This window comes from Carassius carassius, chromosome 27 (assembly GCF_963082965.1).
Source record: "Carassius carassius chromosome 27, fCarCar2.1, whole genome shotgun sequence".
Classification (NCBI taxonomy): Eukaryota; Metazoa; Chordata; class Actinopteri; order Cypriniformes; family Cyprinidae; genus Carassius; species Carassius carassius.
In genome coordinates, this window is record NC_081781.1 from 12,459,386 (window position 1) to 12,486,754 (window position 27,369).

The following is a 27,369-nucleotide window of genomic DNA, read 5'->3' on the forward strand; positions in this document are numbered from 1 at the left end:
ATTTATGTAATTCTCAAAACTTTCGGCCACGACTGTATGTGTATGCTTTGAATAAAAGCGCCTGCTAAATGCATAAATGTATGTGTATAAATAAATAAAAATACTTATTATTAGAGGTAATAGTAGCAGAAGTAATAGAAGTATTTAATTATTAGAGTAATTTTATTAATTACTCAAAAATTTAAAAGAAAATCTGATTTCCAAGTCTGGCAAAGTTATAAATAATAATTACAAATTAATTCATTTAATAATTATTTGTAATTAGTTTCTGTAGTGAATATCCATGTTTTTAGTTATGCTCCATGTTTAATTAGGTTGATATTGGTATTTTAAAATGATTTTTTTATTTTTAAAATGAAGATTTTTGTTGGGAATTTTATTCTTTCCTTTCTTAATAGGTGGGAACTCTGAAATATCACCGTCTCCATAAAAATGTATGGCCATAAGAGATTTTTTTTGTGATGGATGATTAGATGTAGTAGCAATGCATCATTGGCCCAGTAGATCAAGTGAGAACCATGCTGTCATTCATGTCTTTTCTGCATTGAGAAACAAAAATTTATAGAAATGGACAGACAGACTGGGAGGAGGGCGAGTGTGAGGAAAAAGAAATATGAAGGCAAGGAAAATGTGGTGGTGCGTGGGAGACCACATCAGCCTCAGTCAGCCGAGTGGTTCCTCTTTAGTGGGTAAACACTATCTTACATGGATGATGGATGAAAAATGAGGGGTTTTATCATCAACCACCAGGCAGCACAAACCTGTGTCTTTTTGTACATTTTTCTGCCATTAAATATTGTGTTAATGCAGGATTATGTTGTTGCTCATGACTTCCTTTGCCCACACAAAATCAAAGCCTTTTAAATGTAGTCACTCACAAAAAAAGAAAAATGAGGCAGAATACCTTCTGCCTGGCAAATAACTGAGGACAAGAAATCAGCTTTGCCACTTTGTCTTGCTTTTGCAAATCTGGCTATGTGTTCCTAGTTGTACACATCAAAACAGAAGCACATTTCTCCTTAATTCATAACTTGAAATGCACCACAGGTTGCCATTGAAACGGTAGAATTTGGGGGGAGAATTAGTGATTGAAAGGAAGAAGGTTTTGTCTGTTAGAAACAGAGTCAAAAGGGTTGTTTTGGATGTTGCCCTGCACTTCATAAATGTTAATGTTAAAGTGATATGGTAACATGATTATTTGAAATGTATACTTCATTCAAAATGATTTGCAGTACATAAGGGACAGTCTTTTTGGTACAACCTTGAATAGAATTGCATTTTATATATATATAACATGTATAATATTGTTTTTGTAATTGGTTTGTAATCAACGATAGACAAAATATTACATATAAAACAAAATATATTTTACCTTTTTTTATTTACCTTTTTTTCATAAAGTACATTTATGTTGTGAGAAAAAATTATAATTACTTAGGATTACTTTATAATTATTTTATTTGTTTTGTTATTTGCTCTGATGCAGTTAGTTTTCTGATTGATGTCAGATCAGATTTTATAAAAAAAAAAAAAAAAATTGGGGCCACAGTATAAAAGTTATTGCAGATAGTCTCTAGTCTGTAGCAGATTTCATAGACTCTCATGCCGCCCCGCCTTTGACCTGAAGTGCACTTTGAAGCGTAAAGGAATGAGATAGTTACCGCAACAACCACATCATTCACATTCTTTCCAGCTCTACGAAGTTCAAATAACAGGACATTGCAGTAGGAAACTCAGGTCGCTATTGATACTGTGGGAGTTATTTATCAGAGTAGAGACGAAGACATGTTGTCTGCCTCCTGACAGTCCCCCTTGTGCTCTCTTCTCTCTGGAATGAGGTGAGTCACATGCTGAAGCTTTAATCATCCTCCTGTCAGGCCACAGCTGTGTGCAGAGGGGTGGTCTGAGCCAAGCGTCTCGACTGGTCCTCACACCTCACACAACAGGTGTTGTCTTTTCGTGGCCTGAAGGTGTGACTCAAAAATGGATCATGACATTAGCCAGCCAGGTGAAGACGGGGTGAGAGAAAGTGCCTTTTTGCCTTTTTACAGTTGGGAAGATAGTGTGGCTGTGGAAGAGAGGAAATGACAAAGCCAGTTGTAGGGCCTAAAAAAAAAATCCTGTGTTCAGTTTTAAACAATATACTACTTATTCTTCACACTTCAACAGTTTAAGAATTGGTTAAACTTTTGAATTCTTCATTCATTCATTCATTCCAGATTTATTTATTATATATATATATCTGTATCTTGTGACATTCTGCTTTATACAGTAAATTTAATTTTTATGACTGGATTCTGTGATGCCATTCATGGTTTTGGCATTGCAGAATATATAGAGCCTTACATTTGTGCTGGTTTTGTGCTAGGTCTTGAATGAATGAATAAGGAATGTTCCTTTGTTCTTTTCAAAGGTCCAAAAAGTCTTCTTGGAAGACTTCTCCACTTCTCTGCAGTTTTGTTGAGCTTTTGTGGAGGATGTTGTTTTTCTAAAAAAAAAAAAAACGGTTGTCCTTTTGTCTGAAAGGCTGCAATTATAATTGTTCTTGTGTGTTCAACACTATTGTTTTTCCTTACTTGGTTTTGCAGAAAGATTTCAAGTGAGTTCAGCCCATTACCACATTTCATCCAAGCCTCCAGACGTTCTTTATTCCTTCCTTGTGGTTGGAAATCCTACCATTTCTTTTATGACTTACAGCCATCACATTTTTGGTACTTAATCTTTTGCTTTATGAAAAATCTTGCATATTTTTATGCAGTTTTTTTTTTGTTGAAGGGGTCATCTAAAGAGGAACCAGTTCCTCCTCAATCTTTTGGGAGGAAAATTATGATGTACTGTGAAAACGTGAGCACCCAGCCTCCTTCCCAAACCAAAAAGAGTATTTATTAAAATCGACTTTACTCAAAATGTTCCTCTACTTTGTAATGTTGATGAATGCATCGCCACATGATCATAAACATTTACACATTAGCGATGCCAACTTGTTTATGAGAAACTTGATCTGCCCAATCACAGTAAGGTAATGAAGAGAAAGTCAGATGATCTCTGTACATTTCATCTGACTAAATGTTTGTGCCCTTAATTTCAACATCAACTGCTTTCTGAATCGGTCATGGTAATGCAAGCTTTGCAAAGTGAATGTTATTGAAGTAGGTGGGTGTTAAAACTATATTGGAGTTGAGTCTCACATCCTGTGCCTTTGTAGAGAAAAGTGCTGTTGCTCATTTTACTTTTGAAACAAGCATTTCTTAAAGGCAAAGCGGGGGAAAACAGGCAGCCTAAGTCTAGGGGTCACAGAGAGGGTGTATTTTGTTTCCACAGATCTTTTTTCGGCTCTCTTTTTCTATAAAGGTTTGTACTACTTGGTTTATTTTAGTTCAGCCTTATCCAGATTCTTTCATGAATTTAATTCAATATCCATTCATTATTTTATTCAGATTTCGTTTATTTCATTCTAACCATACACTTGGTTATTACAGGTCTCATTTGAACGGTTGTTTTCACCCCAACATAATGTTTTTCTACTGTTTCCAGCTTAAGCTAACACATCTGATTCAGTTTGTCAAGTGCAAACCAATTAGTGTAGTTGTTAAAGCTGGGATGTAAGTTTAGGCTTGGATTGATAGGAATTCCTTTAAGGGTGCTTCAGGTTACAGGTAGATAATTACTTGGTGAACTGGAAATGTGACATAAACAATATTAAATGGTTTTCTACTAGTAGGAGCTGTGTAGCCTATATCTAAAATGTAAGATTAAAATTTATAAAGAATGTACTCCTTTTGCTTTTGTTTTTTCTCTCTCAGTACTTATATTCACCAAAGCTGCAATTAAACAAAAGGACAGTAAATACTTAAGGCTACATAAATGTAAAGACTACATTGTTACATAATGCTGAACTTTCTATTCATAAAAAAAAAAAAGTTACTTGAGCTCCAAATCGGCATGATTTCTAAATTAGAATGATTTTTGAAGGATCACATGACTCTGAAGACTGCTGAAAGTTAAGCTGTGAAAATGTATTCACATTCAGGGAAAATTATTGTTGTAAATAATTATATATTTGAATGTTTCACAATATTACTGTTTTACTGGGTTTGTTTTTAAATGAATGGGAGACTTCTTTCAGATTCAAAAATGTTTGCCAACCCCAGAATCTCTGAATGTTATTTTGTAAGGGAAGATTGTTATATCTAAAAGCTGTTTTCTATATTTGTGTCTTTCTTTCTATAAAGTCTTGTGCTATAAGGTCACATTTTGTCAGAGATTTGTTCTCAGAGTTCAAGTTTTCATTGCCGTGTTAGTCATCTCTGCCCTGCTCACAGTCTCCTTCGTGATGCTCGTCACCGGTATCTGTCTCATTAGCTGCTTACATGGGATCTATCAGCTTGCGCTGCCCCCATCTGTCATACTTTGGGCTATAATTTGGCAGCTGTGTATGACTAAGCCACAGAGTTCCTTTCGGCCTTGCAGAAGCACCTGTGCTGCAATCTCCAAAATGTATTACAGCATGATTTCTGATTGTGAACAGACAGAAAAGGAAAAGCACTCTGTCAAAGAATGGAAATACCCGTGACCTCATCTACAGTGTGTGCGAGTGTGTGTTGGGGTTGGTGTGCCACCACACCCGGCGCTCTACACACCCATTCCAGCCATTGGGAGGTCAGAACTCACCGGCAGGAAGAAGATTATCTCATGTTTTCATCAGCGCATACAGAGTCTAGCACTACAAATGTGATTCATAAACTAAAAAAGTCCAGTGATTTCAGCTGGATATCTATTGTTTCATTCAACCGCCCTGTTTGGAAATAGATTTCTTTATTTTGCTGAAGTAATAATGCTTACTCTTGCTCTTGTGCTACATGCCTTCATCAAACAGAATGTTAGGTCATTTGTTTTTTTCATCTGATATTTTTTGCTCTGTACATTCATAGTCTGAATCTTTTACAAAATGTCTGTGTCATCGTGGAGCATTGCTCTTCTCCCAGGGTTATTCTCCTGTGGTGCGTGTGGTAGATTATGTTGGTGTGTGTAGTCATTGAGCTTCAGCTCTCCCATTAAGGTTAACCCAGTGGCACCGCTGCTCTGCACCACAACACTCGGCAGATGGTTGCCAGGAAACCAAAGAAAACTGACATTTCAGAGCTTCTCGTGTCATATGGGAACAATGTTCATCTGTAGTGCATTATAATTTAAGCAATGAGGCCTTGTACACATGTAGAGCCATCTGCTGTATTCATATTTCACCTGTGTGACCATGAACCCAGGTCTTATTTTTAGGTTTAGTCGTTGATACTCTTACAAGGTTAAAGCATTTTGTAAGAGTGTCAAGGGTTTTCCAGGTTAAAGGGGTCATATGATGCAATTTCAAGTTTTCCTTTCTCTTTGGAATGTTACAAGCTGTTTGTGAATAGATAAGGTCCCTATAGTTGCAAAGAGTTAAGTCTCAAACCCAAAGAGATAATCTTTATAAAAGTTAAGACTTGTCTGAGCCCTCCTAAAATGCCTTGTTTATACGCCCCCACATGTCTATGTCACTGTGTGGGAAGCTTTGCATAACACCCAAATGTTCATGCAAAGAAAGAAGGCATAAATTTGATTATCGCTGTAGAATTGTTGCTGCTGCTGCCAATGTTGTGGAGACGCTGTATTTTGTTGTGAACGTGAAACTACTTTGTTTGGCCTTCTGAAAGAGGACACAACTAGAAATCTGTGGTTAAGTTGTATTTACAACAATGTTCCAGAACAGTACAAACCAAATATTCAGATGTATGCAGTAGGGATGGGCGTTTTCCGCAAATATCACATTTGAATATTTGAGCTCACAAAAAACGAATATTCGAATATTCGTTTATTTAAATTAAGTTTAATGAGACCGGTGTTATTTTTCAGCAACATTTATTGTTTCCGTCATTTTTGAACAAGCTTACACACAATAAGCTTGAACATTACACATCGTGTTTTGTAGCTGAAAACCTTTAACAATGTGTGCAAACAAACAGAAGTACAGATTAAAAGCAAAAAAAAAAAAAAAAAGTGAGCAAAGAAAAAACGTAAAGCAGCCTGCAGCAATTAGGCTATTGTACAGAATGCTTACACTTAACTTTGAAACTGTCAGCAAATCTTTTTTGCTTTTTTTCCCTATTGTTTTACATATTCTTTTTAAGAAACACAGGCATGTAAACATGATCGGGGGAAAATCAGAACATTAGTCTGTTAACAATAAGGCCGGCCGCGGAGAAAACGCGCTCTGACGGCACAGACGTTGGCGGGACTCACAAATAACGGTGTGCTAAGCGAATAAGTTTTATGAAGCACTTTGTGTTTTCGTCTCACCACTGAATGGGATCCTTATCTGGTGGAATACATGGCTCCAGCAAGAACTGTTCCCACTCGTCTCGGCTGGACTCTCTGTAATCATCGCTGAAGAACTGGCTCAGCCTTTTCCGACGAGTGGGCATTGCATCCTCTTCATCGTTGGTGGCAGCGACTGCATCCGCACCACTCGCATCAAGGAAAATGTTCTGATAATGTTCAAAGTTTTTTTTTCTTACTTCTCTCATGTTTTCATCGAGAAACCTGAGATATTTGTGCCGAGGGTATAGGGCGGACGCGAGAACAGGAGTTTTCACTGCATTCTCCAAGTTAGCGGTGTTTATTCGTTGCTTGAGAGATGTCGCAACAATGTTCTTGAATTCGGTCACTTTCTGCGATTCTCCACGGCATATTTGAAGTACTGTAGAAGAACGCGGTTCTTATTCATTCATTAATTATTTTTTGCTTGCATACATCTTCATATATGCCATGGAGAATCACAGAAAGTGACCAATTAGGTTTTAATGACTTTTTTTTCTTTTTTTATGGCAAGCAAAAATATAGTGAAATTCGAATATCAATTTTATTTATCTAATAATTAAAGCAGAACGAATATTTGAATGTTCGACTATCCGTGCACACCCCTAGTATGCAGCGCATTTTACTGTGGACTAGGACTATTTCCTGGGAGAGTAGCTTACAATGCCAGTGTTCTGACAAATAATGCTGACTCGCAGCCTCTAACTTAAAGTTGTTGAATTGCTTTTGATTATCTCTGCTTATTGCCCAGTTGCATCATACTCAGAACCAACATGCTGATATCTACTCAGTCTATTTGGTTTGTCTGTAGTTGTCCAGTGTTTTGCTCTCCATGGTGGTGGTGGCATGATTGATTTATGTAGTGTAATCTGCCCTTTGGCACAAGCAAGTATATGAACAGTGTTGCAGTTAAAAGCCTGCCACCCTGAACAATGACTGGAAGTGGATAATAAATAAATATTATTTGACCACTTTTCTTTCCACAGAGTTGAATGAATTTCATTGAAAATTGTCTTGCCTAGTTAATTAAAGGAAGCAATATGTTTTTTGTCTTGGTACTTGTTGACATAAAACATGCCACTGACCTCTCATGAGAAAACACTTAATGTTATGATGGGTGGGTATTTCCATTCTGTTTAATTTCTGTGATGCTGTGTGGTTGTTGTTGCCATCGTAAAGAGCTTTGTCCCATCCATTGCCCATCTATTTACCTCTTTCTATTTCTCCATTTTATGAATACTGTATTATACTGTTCTCATTTTTCTGTTTCAGTTCTGCTTTAAGGGATGAGAGGAGGAAGATCAGATCACCTAATGGTCAGCACACATGCCTGATTCAGGTTCACCTTAAAGTTCACATTCATTGTGCAATTATCTAGCCTCCATTCTCTGGCTTCTCCAGCTGAGTGGCTGCCCATGTTCCCCAAGCTTCGTTATTTCAGCTAAACTGCGGGTATGCTCCAGTGCTGAGCTCCGCCACTTAACCGTACCATGACCAGTCTAAAGCGTTCACAGACTGAACGCTCTGTGGGTGGCTCTGTTCCCGCCACAGATGAGTTTTATACTCGCCGTCTGCGCTTGCCCAATGGAGGCGCGCCACCCCCCCGCAGTGAAAGCACGCACTTGACTGGCACGCCTGGGGTTCCCAAAATGGGCGTCCGAGCAAGGGTCGCCGACTGGCCCCCCAGGAAAGATGGCGGCAGTGGAGGAAGTGGAGGAGGGGGTGGAAATGGAGGTGGGGTATGGCACATTACAGTGGAGACGGATTCCCCTTCCACCACCACAGGAAGTGCCCAGAGCAACTTGTCAAGCAAGCTCGGTCACCTGATCAGCCCTCAGGACTCATCCATGCTGCGGAACATTCACAACACTCTTAAGAACAAGATGCATAGCAAAGGCAAAGACAATCGCTTCCTCTCACCCGATGGTTATCTCGGGTCTCCCCGGAAGGGTATGCGGCGTATACGGCAGCGCAGCAACAGTGACATCACCATAAGTGAACTGGACGGTGATGGTAGCGAAGGCTGGTCTTTCTCAGGATGGACGCCCATGCATCGAGAGTACGGCAGTACCTCATCTATCGACAAGCATGGTGTGTCCGGCGAAAGCTTCTTCGACATGCTCAAAGGCTATCAGACCGATGCTCCGGACCAGCGCAGCCCTGCCCCTGAAAAGTTAAGCGAATTGCTGACAGTAGTTCATAAACAAACTGCCCTCGACTTGCCCGATGGACCTCTTGGTCCTCCTCGTGGCAGTCCTGCCAGTCGCCTGAAAGAAAGAGAAAAACACATGAAGAGACGTTCAAAGTCAGAGACGGGTGGAGAGTCCATATTCCGCAAGTTACGTAGCGTCAAAGCCGAAGGGGATTCGTCACGTGCGGGTTCTGATGCGGAAGACGGAAAGGCTGATGACGTGGTTCCTCCTCCTAAACCATGGGTCTGCCAGAAAGGTTTTGCTCACTTTGATGTTCAGAGTATTCTGTTTGACCTGAACGAGGCTGTGCAGAGTAGGCAAAGCGCTGTGAAGCGGAAGAACACCACCACTGGTGCCTCAGCTGCAGCCGCAGCCTCTGCCTCCACTACGTCTTCTCTCTCGTCCACCCAAAGCGGGGGTTATGGCTCCCCTTGTGGAAGCCAGGAAGAGCTCAACATCAAGGACGGGCCTTCTCTAGACTCAGGTGACGACAAGAGCAACGATTTGGTCCTCAGCTGCCCTTGTTTCCGGAACGAAATTGGCGGTGAAGGAGAGAGGAACATCAGCCCTTCCAAACAGGGCAGTATCGGCAGTGGTGCCTCTAGCTCTTCCAGAGATGAAGAAGGATCCCCTGAAAGAGCTCCCAACACACATTTTAGCAATGCAGGGGTGGCTGTTCTTGAAGCCCCTAAGGATGGCAAGAGTCTCCATCATGATCGTGGAAAGAACAACATAGTAGAACATTTGGACTTGGGTGCTTATTATTACAGGAAGTACTTCTATTTGAGAGGTGAGTGTTAACATTTTGCAATAATGGTACACTTGATGTCCTGGTAATATTTTTTCTATTATGGAGTGCTAGGAGTGATTAATTACTCACCCTCATGTTGTTACAAACTCGTAAGATTTCCATTCTTCTTCGGAACAAAATTAACGGAATTTTTGACTTTTCAATTTTGGCATTTTAATGCCTACCAAAATTAAGGGTGGGAATCACCAGAGGCCTCACGATAAGATATTATCATGATACTTGTCACGATACAATATTATTGCAATTGTAAATATATTGCGATATTCTGCAATATATAATGGTATTACAGTGCAACTTGAACTTGTACAAAAAAGTTGTTCAGACCATAAGCAATTGGGGCATTTGAAAGTAAATTACTGTTAAATTTAAATTAAATTAAATTAAATATGTAGTCTTACATCTAGGGATGCACCGAAATGAAAAAATTTCTCCGAAACTGAAACCGAAAATTCTGGATGCGCTTGGCTGAAAACCGAAAATGCTTTGCAATGATTTTCTTATAATTTTATTAAATAATATAAAGTTATTTTGTAAAACTTTTTTAATTTAACATTTTTATGATACTGAATTAAAAAAAGTAAATGCCAATAAAATAACCACACTTTTACTGAAAGTAACAAAAAAACTGGACAAAATTTATATTAATATTGGTAACACTTTACAATAAGGTTAATTAGTTAACTACTTTAACAAACGAAGAATTTATTAGTCTAATTTCATGTTAATGTCAGCATTTACTAATTCATTATTAAAATACAGTTGTAATAACAGTTGTGCTAGTTAACAGTTAATGCACTCTGAAAAACTGTATTCTCATTAACTAACATTAAGAAAGATTAATAAATACTGTAATGTATTGTTCATTGTTCGTTCATGTTAGTTAATACATTAACTTACATTAATGGAACCTTACTGCAAAGTGTTACCTTAATATTAAATACCAATATATTGTTTTTTATTCACTTCAATGTAACGCAGTGGTTCTCAACCCGTGGCCCGCATACGGCCCGTCACTAATTCAAATGCGGCCCACCATATGCTGAACACACCAAAAATAAAAAAATTGTAGTTTTACAATTAATTTATTTTTTACGTTATTAAAAAAATGTAGGCTACTAAAGAAATATAAGCTATAGCCTAATGTTTTTGTGAAATTATTTTGTTTTTCATAAATTATTTTCAGACATGAGCAGACTTACTCACATTACATTACGAACACATACAAGCTTGCACTTTGTCATCAACAGCCATTAGTTCGGTAAAATTGAGCATCAGAAATAACAAATTTGTTTTTAAGGGAGAAAGAAAGAAAGGTAGAGAATGCCAGCAAATGAACACATACAAAAAAGAATAGTCCCAGTATCAATAGTCGCAACTCACTTGAAGAAGTTCAAGCAAATGAAAACACCATATACTACGCAGCAATCGTCCCTAATTGAAGAAATGTGGCAAAAGATCTCTGGGGAGAACCTCATATTATTAAATTCGAAAGTGCTTTCCATATTTGGATCGACATAGGCTACATTTGTGAACGCACTTTTTCTGCAATGTCACGCATCAGGTCATGCTCCCGTGCGTGTCTTACAGACTGCATCTTAAAGCCTCTGTCAACTTTCCGCGTCCGCGAGTCTGCTATGGACCGCTAGGTAGGCGTGACGTAAAAATCGCCATCGGAGAGTGTGTGCCGAAGGCTCTGAGCAGACGACTGCGCCGACAGGTGCGCGTGGTCAGTAGGCTTCAAAAGCACAATTGCACATGTTCAAGCAGTGTGAAGAAGCCCATTGCCAATCGAACCTGTGCAATCCGTCAATAAAGAATATAAAGACAGCGATGTGCAATAATTCTGGGAAATTGTTTGTTCACATGTTTGTTGCAGAGCGGACGCTTTCGGAAGTATAAATGGAAGAAGTCCGCATTTGCGCTGGCCGTGTCTGCGTCTGGATCGTTCATGCGGAAAGTATAACACAGGCTTTACAATCGCAACTTCATTGTGCTGTTACTACATCGAGCTGAATTTCACAAAATTGTTCATCTCCCGACAGCATCAGGTGTTTTATTTATGGGGAGTAGAATTATTTATTTATTTCAATCAACCTAATTGATTAGATATCATAATATTTAGGCTATAATACTATAAATCAGGTTGGTTTGTATTGGTGATGTAATATGTAAATTATATGTGTGCGGCCCGCGAGACTTGCACTTGGACCATAATGCAGCCCGGTGGAAAAAAAGGTCGAGAACCACTGATGTAACAGAATCATATATACGTTGTTGGATTTTTTTTTTTTTGGACTAATTATCCAAATAATTACAGTCCTACAAAACTGTTATTTTTAAATGAGCATACCATAGCGTCACTGAAGGTAGCATAATTTTACCAGTGTTTCCCAGTACAGCTGTACACCATGTTACAGCACAGTAGCGCTACTGCAATCAGGAGCAAGTATACAGCATATACATTTCAGTGGACTTTGCTTTTCCGGTGAGCATGAGTGGTAGTCGAGAGGAACGCACATTCATAGAGCGGAATATTGAGTAGATTGTCAAATCGCGCAGTGATGAAGAGAGTGAAACATTCGTGCTGAACACTGCCGGGCGGGGCACAGCACACCATATATATTATTATAATTATATGTAGTCTATCTTTTTTGCTCGCATTTTCGGCCATTTTTCTCTTTGATAATTTTTGGATGCCAAAAATTCGGTACATCCCTACTTACATCCTTTCCTCGTTTACAAATCCAAAGTAAGTCCATACATACGATTTAAACGCAGGGGCTTTCATGATAACTTTCCGTGATGCCATCATCTTTATTTTACTAACTTACTGCATACTGAAGGTGACCCAGCTGACCTCACCAGAAAAGAAAAATTAAATATAATTAATAAAAAAAATCTGGTGGATTGTCAAGAAATTGATTTTATTATTATACCAAATTAGTATACTAAAAGATCGATACTTGGCGTCCATGTATTGATACAGTATTGCCGTGGAACATATCGCAATACTATACTGTATCGATTTTTCCCCCCACCCCTAACAAAAATGGCTGGTAGGAAATACAATGAGCTACTTCCCGGGTTCATGACATCACCAACCCAGATGAACCCTGCCCTTGGGAAAAGGCAGCAAAGGGGGCGAGGCCTTGCTGTTCTGCTTTAGAGAAGAGGAAGAGAAAACTAGGGGTGCACGTAAAAATCTGTAAATATATGAAACTATCTATCTTATGATTATAATGGATTCACAAGTTTCAGAAACAATGTTATAAAGCAGCGGTTCATACTATTGTTCAACATGTCCCCCTGCTCTGCAACTTCTCTGCATCTCTCTGTCTCTCGCTCTCTCTCTCTCTTTCTTTCTCTCATTCAGCTCAGCTCCAGCAATAAACTGTTACAATTATATACTTATTTACACACAGCTATGAGAAGCGTAAAACATGGACGCATGTGCAGTTTCTGCACTGTATTAAAGCTTTAATCAGGATAAAACCATATATTAAAACACAAGCAGTAGCATTTACAAATAACAGCATATCTAAAAGTATGAGACTACAACAAACAAAAAACATAGGCCTACCGATCCACTTCAATAATATCCTCTGCTTTTCAATCGAACTCAAATTATAAGCGATATTAATGACACTGTTGTTTACATTACAACCGGAGCACATGCCGCTGAGGTGAGGTGCCGCTGAGGTCACAACACACTGGGCTAGCTAACCAATCAGAGTTCAAATTGACAAATATTTATATAAATATTGATTTATCCCACTTTTTATCCAACTCAATTGGCAGTAGAAAAAAGAAAATTAATTTGTTCATTCTTTACAAAAGTGCAGTGTTGCATTTAAAAATGTGTTTAACTTGTTTATAATAAGATCTGTACTTAATCATTTATGGCACTTGTTTATATCGCTGCTGTTTTAATGAATTTAATAAATCATTAATTGAAAAATTATTAAAATCCTCAGAGCACTGGAACTACTTAGGTGTCGATGAGACTCTGGGACCGGTAGCTGTCAGTATTCGTCGGGAAAAACTTGATGATCACAAAGAGCACGGCCAGCAATACAACTACAGAATCATCTTCAGAACCAGTGGGGTGAGCACTCATTCACACTGCCCAATTCCTTTGGCATATATAGTTGTTGTAGTGTTTGAATGCAACATGCTTACTTGTGCATGCACAGGGAGAATTAATTCTAAGCAGTTAGTGGTGAGTGAGATCCAGGTCTGACGCCCACTGCTATTTTATATAACATGCTTATAGGTGAATTCTCTCTGCTAGTGCTCTGCATAGATCTAAATGTGCTCTGACTGGCTCGTCACCGTACTGCTTCTCAATCACACCGCTTTTGACAGCAGCTTTAAATGGATGGATCTCTCTAATTATAACACAAAGGCTCTTAAATGTGACCTTAGCCATTGGCATAATTGATAGAAGCTGCTTATTATTCACATGCATTCTGATGGGCATTCTTTGTAGCTAAGGTGACACTCAGCCCAACATGGCAATCTTTGCATTGCTATTTTGATATAGGCAGATGGGCAGATGTGGTTTAGCTTAGTATAAAACTTTTGTCCCACTCATTACGACATCTTTTCAGGTGTTTGAGATCTCGGAATCATAATGAGCAGGTACTAAAAGACGGTAGTATGTTGGATTTTGGAGTACCAAGTACAAATTTTCTCAGAAAATCTTATAACAGTATTTAATACCCACCCTTCGAGTCACACCTGCAATTTTTTTTAAATGTTATACAGATAATTATTTATGTATGCCTACACATATTGAAATCAATTATACAAAGACATCTCTCTTTCATATCTTTAACCTTCTGTCTGTAGTTAACAACCTTACGGGGCTCTATTTTGGAGGATGCTGTGCCCTCCACCTCCAAGCATGGCTTGGCTCGAGGCCTGCCTCTAAAGGAGGTGTTGGAGTACCTTGTTCCTGAGCTCAATGCCCACTGCCTCCGTCTTGCCCTCAACACACCAAAGGTCACAGAGCAGCTGATGAAACTGGATGAACAGGGGGTATTATGATCTTACCTTCCCTTACATACATATCAATATCTATCTGTCTGTCTGTCTGTCTGTCTGTATACAGTAATGTGCATGTGTGTGTGTATGTATGTGTATATATATATATATATGTGTGTATATATGTGTATATATATGTGTATGTGTGTGTGTGTGTGTATATATATATATATATATATATATATATATATATATGTGTGTGTGTATATATATATATATATATATATATATATATATATATACACACATACATATATATATATATATGCTAATGCTTAAATTAGAACTTTAAATTGCCAGCCCAAATAACAGAATATATATTGACTTGTATTGTTCCTGTTTTGCATGGGCTTATGCTCTTTATTTATTATATGTTCTGCAGCTTAGTTTCCAGCTGAAGGTGGGAATCATGTACTGTCAGGCCGACCAGAGCAGCGAGGAGGAGATGTACAATAATGAGGCAGCAGGTCCCGCCCTAGAAGAGTTCCTGCAGTTGTTGGGGGAAAGGGTGCGCCTTAAGGGTTTTTCCAAGTACCGTGCCCAACTGGACACTAAAAGTAAGTCTTATCGTTTTAAAGGTTTATTTAATTGCCACTGAAGCATGAAAGGGGCTTTATTGTGTGATTTAAAACAGCATGTAGCTAAAGGGGCTAAACAGCTATTGAATCTCTGGTCTCCTGTCATGTCAGTCTAGTTGTCTTTAGGGCTAGTTAATTAATTCTAACAGGATCACACTCAAATGAACCTGCAGCGCATTCTAAATACGTCCCTCCCTGTCAGTGGTTTATTGACAATTGGCGGTTGTGATTAAATTGGAATGGATCTAACCACCAACAATAATCTCCTGTTCTATCCTTTGGTTTGTTTCAATTTGAACCCAGTACCCTTATTCGAGACCCAGTCATGCATACCGTGCCTGGCAGCCATGCTCCACCTCTCCCCTGAGACCATAAGTAATATTGTCTATGATCACAAGCAAGCTTTTAATTCCATTTATCAGACTTGACATTTTACCCCTTACATTCCACCCCTCCACTGCTAGCATGGCCGAGAAGGGCGGCAGAGTTGTCAGGAAGCTTTGATCTCGGCTTGACGGATTAGGATGTGGTTTCGGAGTCAGGTGGAGTATAGAGATCAGGAAGGAGGGACTGAGGAGAAGATGAGTTTGTACCACCATGGTCCAGAGCGACAGTATCCTGTTTGTGAACAATAGAAAAAAGGGGTCCTTTAAAAGAGCGGGAGCCATATGTTGCCCTAACAAGTCAAGGAATGTTAAATAAATGAGACCATGTGATCAAAGGCTTTATATGGTATATCTCCTTCAGACAAAACGGAAGTCTTTTTTTGTTTAACAATAGAAAAGCAGGTGGTCATATAAAAGCCATGTATGAAAGCAGGGCTCAACATTAACGCTTGTCCGGGATTTTGTCCCAACCAGACAAGTAACCTGATTAAAACATCAATAACAAACAATAACTAGGGCAGCACGAAACTTTGGTGAGAATGATTCTGATTTTATTACTTTCAGTGTAAACGGTGACTGATAACGGAAAATGTATTGACCGTATCAAGGTCGCATCAGTTGAGGCTAGTGCAGCATATCTGACTTACGGAAAAATCAAAACTAAGAGGCGCAACAACACACACAAAGAAACAAACAACATTCTGTGGTAGAAAAAAAGATAAATATTCTATATAACACATGATACAGCTAAGCAACATCACAGGACCATGCACCTGCACGATTGCAAATGAGACATTGATTTTATGCAACAGTAGTTCAATAAACAAGTAGTTTATATTAAACGACTTACATTTTAGACACATTATTGACTGTTTTTGCAAATGAAAATAGTTCTAAGCAAAGTCACAGCAGAACAGTCGTACATCTCTGAGCAACACACAGCAGTGTGTTTCGTTACTGAATGATTCAACATTTTTTAACGAATTGGGTGAGTCAGTGATTCAGTGAGCCATTCATAAAGTCCCTGCATCCCAGTGTGCATACTATCCACCCTATCTGCCTTAAATAGTACTGAAAATTACTAATATCGCACAGAGTTTAGGATTGATCGTATGCACATTGGTGTGCAGGCAGTCACTTGCTTTATTTATTGAATAAATTAGCTGTTTGAATGAATATGTTGAATCAGTGACTCACTCATTAAGACAGCGACTTGCCGCCACCTACTGGTGGTTTGGTTTCATATTTAAAGTATCATTGCATTATTCCAACATTTAATATTTACTGAATATGATTTAAAAAAACTAAGTAAAACATCTTATAACATTATATATGCATTTGAAATTGTACTGTGTAAATGCATTTATGGAACCTCTTATCTTCATCAAATACTATGTGTAAAGAAAAGTGACAGTGACAAAAGTGACAAAGTGACGTGACATACAGCAAAGTGTGGTGACCCATACTCAGAATTCATGCTCTGCATTTAACACATCCTAAGTGCACACACACAGCAGTGAACACACACACACACCCACCGTGAACACACACCCTGAACAGTGGGCAGCCATTTATGCTCCCACCCGGGGAGCAGTTGGGGGTTCAGTGCCTTGCTCAAGGGCACCTCACTCGTGGTATTGCCCGCCTGAGACTCGACCCACAACCTTAGGTTTAGGAGTCAATCTCTCTAACCACTAGGCCACGAATTCCACAAATACATCTAAATGGCACTTTTGATGCAGGTTCAGTGTTTCCTCTGCAGTGGAAAGATGGGGTTTGTTGATACTGATTTTATTTGAATGGTAACAACCATAAACAGTCTAATTATTCTAACTGAATTTACTGATAAAATTTAAGAATTTGACGTAAATGATGGCACATACATTTAGTAAGGTTAGGAAAATATTGTGTCCTACAAATCAGTTTAAGGCAAATATCACAAATATGCTGATTAATGTAAGATATCATAGAGCAATATTATGAGACTAATGCTTTAGAATGGATTATTACATTTATGGCAAAAAAAGAACATGTCAAGGCTTTATGTCGAGCTCTGGAAAGGTTAACGTGAGCTTTTTCTTGCAGCGGACTCTACCGGAACACATTCTTTGTACACAGCTTTTAAAGACTATGAGATCATGTTCCATGTGTCTACAATGCTGCCCTACACGCCAAATAACAAACAGCAGGTAAGCTGTCCAATGACAAACACCACTATAAGAATCAGTCCTTTTACTTTCATTGTTAAACTATCACACCAGTTTAAATGTTTAGGGTCAGTCAGGGCTTTTTGGATGTAATAATTTTGTAACTTTTTAAACTTTCTGTTCATTAAAAATTATCTTGAAAAAATATCAGGATTTCCATAAAAATACTACAGTTTTCAACATTGCTATAGCTGTTTTCAACATTGATAAATGTTTCTTGAGCACCAAATCAGTATGTTAAAAATGATATATAAATGGTCATGTGACACTTATGAATGTAGCAATGGCTGCAGAAGATAATTGAGATATTATACTGATATTGCCATCACAGGAATACACTGCATTTTAAAATATTTAAATTAATTTTTTTTTTATTGTTACAATACATTTCAGTTTTCATTGCATTTGAACGATAGTGTATACTGATCTATGTGGTTTGTGTTTCATAGCTGTTAAGGAAAAGACACATTGGAAATGACATTGTCACCATCGTGTTCCAAGAGCCTGGAGCAAAGCCCTTTAGCCCCAAGAACATCCGCTCACACTTTCAGCATGTCTTTGTGGTTGTACGAGCGCACAACCCGAGCTCCGACAACACCTGCTACAGGTGAGTGGATTGGACATTTATTTAGCTGCAAAAAATTCACACTGATTAAAAGTCCAGGCATATTTTTAAAAAATTTGGTAATTTGTAATGGTGCATTTTGCGTCAACCCCACACACAATGATTTTTATTGTGTGTCCACAGTAGTGCTCAGCACTGTACAATACAGCAAAACCAGTGTAGACCAGAGTAGTAATGAATCGGTTGAAAACATTTTGACAGAATCTTTAACTGAGTCCATCAGAGTAGTTACTGAATTGGTGTCTAACTCTTTGTAACTTTCATTCATATTTCTGTGCTGATGAATTTTCTTTTGAGACAGGCAGTTTGGGTGGGATGTTGAACTTTATAATTACATTATTACATATAATTACAAAAAAATCAATAATCAATCGGTAAACAATTATTTTGGCATGTTTTTCTTCAATAGAAAAGACTGTAATTTGTAAATAATTTTCCTGCTGAATTTGTTTGCCTTTTTATTATTACTTTTTTTTTTTAGGTGGTAGACTTGAACTAAAAGTCACAATTTTTATATGAACTAATTGTTCATATAACACTCATAGTCTTGTTGAGGTCGAAAGTTATTTTGTGATAAATGGCATTTACACTGTTGTGCAAAAGCTAGATTCTTTTATTTTTTAAGAAATTAATATTTGTACAGAGTTTTACTGTATTTTTGATCAAATAAGTGCCCTGGTGAGCATTTAAAAATGATGTGAAATGATTCAATAAACATTAAAAAAATCTTACATCTTACAGACCATAAACTTTTGAACAATAGTGTTAATAAAACATAAATTTCAATGATTTCATATTTTTCTATTTTGTATGAATAGAAAATTAATATCAAATCAGCTTTTCCCTATCTTGTTGTGACACCAGAATCCATTATCAGACAGCCTCTGATTGTAGAAGTGTCGTTTTTGGTTTTATTTTTGGATAAATGGATTTTCTTCCTGCCCATGGTGGGTCATGTTCTCGCTTGATGTCCTCTGGCCAGCTTATTATTCTTGTCCTACAGCACATTACCCAGGAGAGCACTGCTCTTAAACACTTCAAATGAGCTAGTCCCGCTTAATTTCCCTCACGCCTACTGGGGGGTGTTTATCAGTAGGATTTGTTGATCGTTGCATTGCTTACATTCCAACCTTGAAAGTGCTACTATGAGTCAAAAAGAAGACAGAATGTGTGATTATCTGAATCGAACGAGCAACAAATAATGTTGATTATTGATATCTTCATTGTAAGGGCCTCACTCCTTTAATCCTTTGCTTACATACTCACTCGCTCCCTTTCTCCCTTGCTTGCTTTCTGTTTCCTCATGAAACTAATAGAGGTTTTAATTGCTGATGGGCCTCATTGTGTGTCGTCTTAATTATACCCAGTAGGGATCCTCATTGCTGTTCAGCTCTGAAAGTACAGAAGTTACAATGGCTCGTCCTGACTGAACCTCTCTGGAACAATAAGCTAAACGGAGCACACAACAAACGAGAGGGCTGTATGCGCACCCTTGCCAACTGCTCTCTCATGAGAGGGACTGTTTGGGGGCTTGCTGCTTAAACCCGACAACCCTGCTCCTCCTTCCCAGATGGGCTCCCTCCCTCTAATAGCCCCTTCAATCGCACACCGAACTATTCTTGTGAGCATGAATTTTCCTCAGCTGTGGCTACTCTTGCTGTATTAACCTGCTTGGACTGTTTAGACAGGAATTGGGATGGAAGACAGGAAGTGGATCAGGTGGGTTCAGCAGGTTTCCGGTTTTTCATTTGTATGCATTTTGCATTTGTTTATTTGTGTAAAGGTGAAACACGGGTACGAACGAAGAGTGATTAAAGGTGTTTATGTAGAGAGTTAATAATTTGTATGCCCTGCCCTCCTGTTGTTTTATTGGCTGCTGTTGAGTGTACTGAAGTGGTTAACACTGTTCACTGGAACCCTATCATTTTGGCAGACAACCTCTCAGCCACCAGTGAAGTAGCAAAGTAGATGGTAATGTTGTACAAAGCGGAAGCTGTTTATTCTTTTTTTACAAACAGTCCATACAGAAGTGTTTTCCTGCATTGACATTGTGACACCGCTGAGTCTACAGTGTCACAGATGTTGCTGTGAGGTTGCAGTCTGAATTAAATATGATGGAATCTACAATTTTACCCCTAAGATAAGTACAGAAAATAGATTTAAACATGGTGAAATGTGTTAAAGCTCTTTTTGGTAAACTGATGTTAATGCTGCTCACTTAAAACGATTCCATGCTGCACTGCAAAGCTTTTCAGAATGTCTCTAGAACTAATTCTCAACTCAAAAAAAAACAAAATAAAGTGTCTCTGTCTAACATAACAGCAGCAACTAGTTTATGAGAATGCGGACAGGAAGTAGAACAAATTATTATTTTGTGCGTACGATTTTCTAACGAACAAATGATTTTTGTGCAAACAATTCACTAAAAATAGGGGAACGAATTAGTCAATAATGCACATGATTTAGTAAACCGAGGGAATGAATTAGTAAATTGTGTATGTTGTGTGGTGCTCCGTAACAAATATATTAAATTATCAGACAGTTACACATTTATGCTAAACTTTTCAAAAATTTAGTGTACACTACAGTTTCCGTTTGTATGGCGCCCCAGACATATTTCATGATTTATAAAAAAAAAAATGAATCACTGTCTGGCCATCTGGCATTTTGGTATGGAGATAAGGTTAGGGTTATAATTTTTTGGTAGTATTATATCACATTCTGAGTGTATATTAGTACTATTTTTTGTTTTCTTGTGGTGTCGGATAGAGCGTTTGGACCCGGAAGCAATGGCGCATGACGTCAGAGTTAAACCCAATGTTTACACCGAAACCTTGAATGTTATACCGGAAATTAGTGTATCAGATGAAGTTTGTCCTTTGAACAAGTTGACAGCTTGTAAGAACTCTGCTCTATGCATGCGATACTTGTAACCCTGTGTATTTCTGAGTGGGTCAGGGTGTTATTTGCTTGTGTGAAGGTTCTTTGGTTCTTTGCTGTGGGCAGTGGATGCTCCACCAACCCACACTCTGCGTATTTATACTTCAGATATGTAATCCAGTTTGTCTCTCCACCTAAGCCAAGGGGGTCGGCTGCAACAATAAAGTCAGCCCCGCTTGCTGTTCGTCACTGAATAACCGCTCAGTGCCTAGAAGTGGATTATGTTTGGATGGAATGTGCACTGCTCTATTCTGGCTTTTGAAAAATGTTGATGACTGTTATTATCCGCACTCTCATACAGAATTTGGTTTTTGTATGCCATTCGTGAAGCACAATTGTGGGAGCTTGCACTGCTTTATGCTTAAACATAAAACGATATAATGCAGAGATTTAAAATAATAGTTATTGCAAAAAAGAAAGTTTTGTAGGTTTTACTACTATGGTAAGTTGTGGTCATACCTTGTTTTTTTAAACCAAACCATGGTAAAGCCATCCTGCTCTTTGAAGTACAGGTACCATGCTTAAAAACAGATGAGATTCAAATGATACCAAGTGTGACAGAGGACTCTTGTTAGTTATGGGAAACACAACCCATTAACACTTGCAGAAGTTAAACACTTCCATTTGCTTATACTAACAACTCTTTACTCACCGCTTGGCAATTACATGCGTTAAAATAAGTTATTTCAGTGTTTGTTAGATGGGACAGAATCAAAATAAGCAGTTACAAAAAAAGTACCATGATGTTTTTGTATTGTGTGTTTCATGGTAATACCATTATATTGTTTCAAAGCGCTAGGTATTTTCAAAGAAATTACCATGATCATAATCCTCATTAATTACCATAGTGTTCATTATTTTATGGCTCACTTCTTGTGTGAATCAGGCCAGCAACCTTCTGGTTACCATCCTTAGTCTTCACCATGTCGGTGTTATTTATCCCTGCAGCCAAAGAAAGAGAAACAATATTGCTAAATTAGATATCAACAAGTTATTCGTCTCACTCCGTACCTCAGCAAGCTGCTGGGACTGTGGGAGAGAAGTGTGCTATGAGGAATTTGCAAGCTCATTTTTCTACCACACATGTACGTTTCCCCTCATTGTTTTTACAGATGAAACCCACGCACAGACAGCAGTACTTTCTTTGGCCCCCTTCGCTCTACCACCAACTTCTTCTTCTTCCCCCTTCTGTATCACTGTAAGATCGAGGTAGTGGCTCTCTTCGGTCCAGCCTCATTACTGCTATGCCTGGTTAGTTGCGTATGAGTTCCAGGCATACCAGACAGAGCAGGAAGCTTTAGATGTCCATTCCAGAGGCTTAATGAAAGGAAAAAGCAGGGGAGAGATGAAGCAAGTGAGGTAGAAAATAATTATAAAATTTGTATATATAATATAATAAATTTGAAGGTTTTCGGAGATGTAATTGAATTCAAAAGGTTCTTCTGTAGAATATGAGGGGTCTGTCTGAGTTTCCCAGCACTGTGTGAAGTAGTCAGCAGTATAATAGCCATCCATGTTGTTTTCATAATTTCCTCCTATTCCCATTTGGCAAAGTATTTGATGTCCCCACTTGACACTTTGACTCTTGGTTTCATCATTTTCTTAGCAGCCGCATTGTCTTTCGTTCATGCATAAACATGAGGGCCTTTAGGGAAGTTTGAGAATGGTTTAGCAATGATCTTGAGCATGTGATGAGCAATTTGTCTCATTGTTTGAAATCTTCTCTCTTCTTTCCCCTCTATTATCTCCATCCCCTCATTCACAGCGTGGCAGTGGCTCGCTCACGAGATGTACCTGCCTTTGGACCGCCTATTCCCGAGGATGCAACATTCCCGAAATCCACTGTCTTTCGAGATTTCCTGCTAGCCAAGGTCATCAACGCTGAAAATGCAGCCCACAAGTCGGACAAGTTCCGCGCTATGGCCACTCGGACGCGACAGGAGTACTTGAGGGACCTGGCTGAACGGCACGTTACAAGCACGCCTATCGATCCTTCGGGCAAATTTCCCTTTATTTCTTTGGCCCACAAGCGTAAAGAGAAGACCCGGCCATATTCTGGCGCTGAGCTGCGTAGCCCTGGGTCCATCACCTGGCCTGTTTACGCCGAGGACCATGGAGCCGGAGGAGAACTGGAGGCCCTGCTGGCCATTTCAAATGACTTGCTAGTACTGGTGGACCCAGAAGCCAAGGCTGTTGTCTTCAACTGCGCTGTCAGAGATGTCATTGGTTGGACGCTGGGGAGCCCTGCTTCCATGAAGATCTACTATGAACGTGGAGAAAACATCTCTCTACGGTCCATTAATAACAACACAGAAGACTTCCGTGAGGTTATCAAACGTTTAGAGGTAAGTTTGGAATTGCATGACAGTATCATGACAAGGGTGGGTGATATGACCAAAATTTTGCGATATGACTCACGATACGAGTCATTTTATTTCACAGTAATTATATAAATCACAATATAATTATTGCTTTAAATAAGGACTTTATGATATCAAAATTTTGATATGTAATAAAAACAATTATATTTTTGTCACCAGTGTCAATATCACAAAAAAACTAATACTAGCCTTAAAATAGCAACAAAAAAAACTAATGACAAGTATAAAACTGTGTAAATATATATTTTTTCTTCTTTATTTTACAAAATTGATTTAGTCAAGAGCAGTGAGAGATTTTCTCTCTTATGTTGTTTGATTAACGTGAATGACGTTATTAGAATATTAGACTGCTGTCACTTTAAGAGCTTTCCGGATCCAATATACTGTTACACATGTTTTCTTTCTCAGCTGTTTGCTTTCACTCAAGTTCACTTATGTTTACAAGGATACTTGGAAACACAGGCATTTTGACATAAAAATGTGTTTATTTAACAGTTCAAGGCCTATAAAGTGGCAAAAGTAATATCAATACCCGCTCGCCTTTCGTAGCATGAAGCACAGCAACGTCACGTGAACATGATAATCTCTACTGGTTGACAAATGTCCACCGATTAATCTTGTCCTGCTATAGCACCCACTCCTAATCATGACCGATTATTTTATTTTTAAAATCAAGGATTTTTTCCCAGAAAGTTTTCATTGTCGCATTCACAGCGCACAGACCTGAGATCTTGTATATTGGTTCTTAATTATTTTCAGTTTATACCCAAGTGGGATTATAACGATCAAGTTTTCGCACAAGCGGCTGTGTTGTGTTGTTTATGATTCATTGTGTATTAATGGTGAATATGAGAGCCTTTGCGTAACTCTGCAGTGGCTTGAATGTACTCCTGATTTGGCCCCCTGCCCATTATGTCACTCTTCATGTGCAGGAGCTGTTGCCATGGTAACTAGTACTCGCGAATTGAATGCTCATGATCACCATCACAGTCATGAAACATGTTAGCAGAGCTTTCTTTATACATTCTGATGGAAGAAAAACCTTGATCCTAATTTGCAGTAAGGTATAAAAACTTGTGATATACATTTCCATTCCGCTTTGTCAATTTTTGACAAGCTCCCCTATCCCTAATGAAGTAAATGTTTCTAAATTGCATAAAATTGCTTTAGAGGCCAGAAAGAAATGCCAGACAAGTCATATCAATCTTTTATTTCACTCTTTTCTCTCAGCACCTCACTAAAGGCTGTGAGACCTCTGAGATGACCTTGAGGAGGAACGGCCTGGGCCAGCTTGGTTTTCACGTTAACTACGAAGGCATCGTGGCAGAGGTGGAGCCGTATGGCTATGCCTGGCAAGCAGGGCTGAGACAAGGCAGCCGGCTGGTTGAAATTTGCAAGGTGGCTGTGGCAACACTTTCACACGAGCAAATGATAGATCTGCTTCGCACCTCTGTAACTGTGAAAGTTGTCATCATACCGCCCCACGAGGATGCCACACCTCGCAGGTAGGTCTAAGTAACAGTTAATGTTTTAATTTCGTTAATTCTTGAATGAATCCAGGTAAATAAGTAAGCAGTAATTATTTTTGTCAGGTAAAAAAGTAAACCACTTGTTCCAAGTTTTGTAATAAGACAACAATACAAAACATTGCACTTTTGAGCCCACTCATGCAAACCGAAATAGATGAGATCCGCCTTCCCAGTCTAGGCTTGCCTGCAGGCACCGTGCCAACTTGAAGGTTATAATAATCATGGTCTACAAATCATTAGACACACCAGATTTTTATTTGCGTTCACTGTGTTCTTTTTTACAGTTTTGTGGTGCATTATTAGCTTTCAAAAACTTCCCCTTTTCATTTTTGACAGTTTTTATTTTTGTCCAAACTAAAAACGGACACTCCTCTATATGTCCTCTGAGTTTAAAACTGTATTGAGCCACTAAAAGGGTATGGTATGAGCCTGCATAGGTGATGTTTGACACCCGATTTATTGTATCTTGACATAAAAGCTCCATGTACAGGCACATATTTGTGGCCGGTTGTATATTTATTCCAAGTTGGTTTCAGTACGTGGTTGTTATGTGCCATTGAGAATTAAATTTCAAATGCCTTCATTTTACATTTAAAATTACTTAAAATTAGTTTAATTTGTCATTTCAGTTTTGAGAAATGTTAATAGAGCCTAGCGGTTTATAAGCCTTACAGAGAGAATGTTGTTCTTTTTAATTGGCTAGAACAGTTGGTTGGTTAGTTAGTAAGTAACTTATGAATAAATAATAACTTTTTTTATTAAAGAAAAGCACATAAGCATCTCAAGGCACAATACAAGTAACAATCGGTTATAGAATTAAGAACGTGGGGAAAGAGAAAACAAATACGCAACAATGATAAACATATAGCCACAATAATATAAGCATACAAATAAACATCTAAACAAGCAAGAAGAAAAACAAAACCATAAAAGAAAAAAAAGGCAAAACACATTTTTTCCAAAATCTGCTTTTTTAAAGAATTCCAGAGATGAAGATTTAATAAAAAGATCGGATTTCATTCGAATTCCAAATTCCACGTTTCAAAAACCCATTGACGATAAGTTGGAGGAGATGGCAATAATAAATAACTTTTAAATTCTGTTCTTGTGTACTTTTTCATCCATCCTTCACAAAAATATCAAGTAGCTGTTTTCAGCATTTATTTTATTTAGCACCAAGACAGCATATTAGAATGATTCCTGAAGGATCATGTGGCATGTGAAAATTCAGCTTTTCCATCACATCGTCTTTACCTTGAGGCCTGCATGCTTTAAAAGATTTCTTGAAGCATGTATTGGAGTGCATTCCAGTTCTGCATGGCCACACCCCCTTGGTTACTGTTGCTAGGTATGACAAGCGATCTCCAATTAGGGAATTTCTACTTGAGTTGCTAACAAACACTGAAAGAGAAGCAATCAAATTGAGTGAATTACTGCAGGAGTTTATAATATCATCTGTATTGTCTATACATTCATGTTTATATTAGAGCATACATAACATTTGAATCACATTAATTAAATATGATATTCTGATTAATAAAATACATTGCATATGTGAGCATTTACTATTTACCTAAAAATCAAGATAATTCAAATTATCTTTGAACACAAGAACGTGTGTTACAAGGAGTATACAGTATGAAATATGTTTAATACGTGTAATGAAACGTATAATAAGCTAGAATTCAAATCAAATTAATTAAATGAAATTCTGATTAATAAAATGAAAAAAATTAATTGCATATGTAAGCATTATCTGAGAAAAGCCTAAAAATAAAAATAATTATCTTTGAACACAAGAATGTTTTTTTTATGGACCATATATGGATGAAATAAATAAAACCATAAAAATGTGTAATAAAATATATATTAATAAAATATTATATGAACAATAAGTGTTTTAGTGTAGCTGACGTAGGATTTCTTATTTTTAATAATGTTTTAAATCATCTTGTAATGTTTAGTTTTTCATTTTAAAGTTTTTGTAATTAGTAATTGGTATTATTTAGTAATAATTAAGTAATAATTTTTCAGTTTCATTTATTTTAGTTAAACTATATAAAAATGAGATGTTGCTTTGGCAACTAGCTGAAATATATATTTTTTATATTTTATTTCAGGAAATGTATATAGAAAATATCTATTTTTTCAAGTAAATGTTTTTATGGTTTTAGTTCTAGTTTATGGTAAACAATCTCAGTTCCTGTGGCTCAGTGGTAGAGCATTGCAAAGAGGTCATGGGTTCAATTCCCAGGGTCCCAGGGAACACACATACTGGTAAAAAAAAAAATGTATAGCCTGAATGCACTGTCATTTTGACGCT

The 27,369-nt window shown here is 37.9% G+C and overlaps 2 protein-coding genes across 6 annotated transcripts in view; one reads left to right on the plus strand and one right to left on the minus strand.

Moving 5' to 3' along the window:
• LOC132106763 (zinc finger protein DPF3) overlaps positions 1–27,369 on the minus strand; it is a 217,038-nt gene that overhangs the window by 56,563 nt on the left and 133,106 nt on the right. The gene's annotated exons all lie outside the window — the stretch shown is intronic.
• LOC132106760 (signal-induced proliferation-associated 1-like protein 1) overlaps positions 1–27,369 on the plus strand; it is a 94,094-nt gene that overhangs the window by 51,631 nt on the left and 15,094 nt on the right. For all 5 annotated transcript variants that reach the window (XM_059512738.1, XM_059512739.1, XM_059512736.1 and 2 more), the window contains 8 exons: positions 7,624–9,333; positions 13,329–13,459; positions 14,206–14,394; positions 14,783–14,957; positions 17,450–17,553; positions 18,021–18,178; positions 22,902–23,481; positions 24,748–25,022. In XM_059512738.1, the coding sequence (XP_059368721.1) occupies positions 7,842–9,333; positions 13,329–13,459; positions 14,206–14,394; positions 14,783–14,957; positions 17,450–17,553; positions 18,021–18,178; positions 22,902–23,481; positions 24,748–25,022 (3,104 nt within the window). In that variant the 5' untranslated portion in view covers positions 7,624–7,841. The remainder of the gene's footprint in view (positions 1–7,623; positions 9,334–13,328; positions 13,460–14,205; positions 14,395–14,782; positions 14,958–17,449; positions 17,554–18,020; positions 18,179–22,901; positions 23,482–24,747; positions 25,023–27,369) is intronic.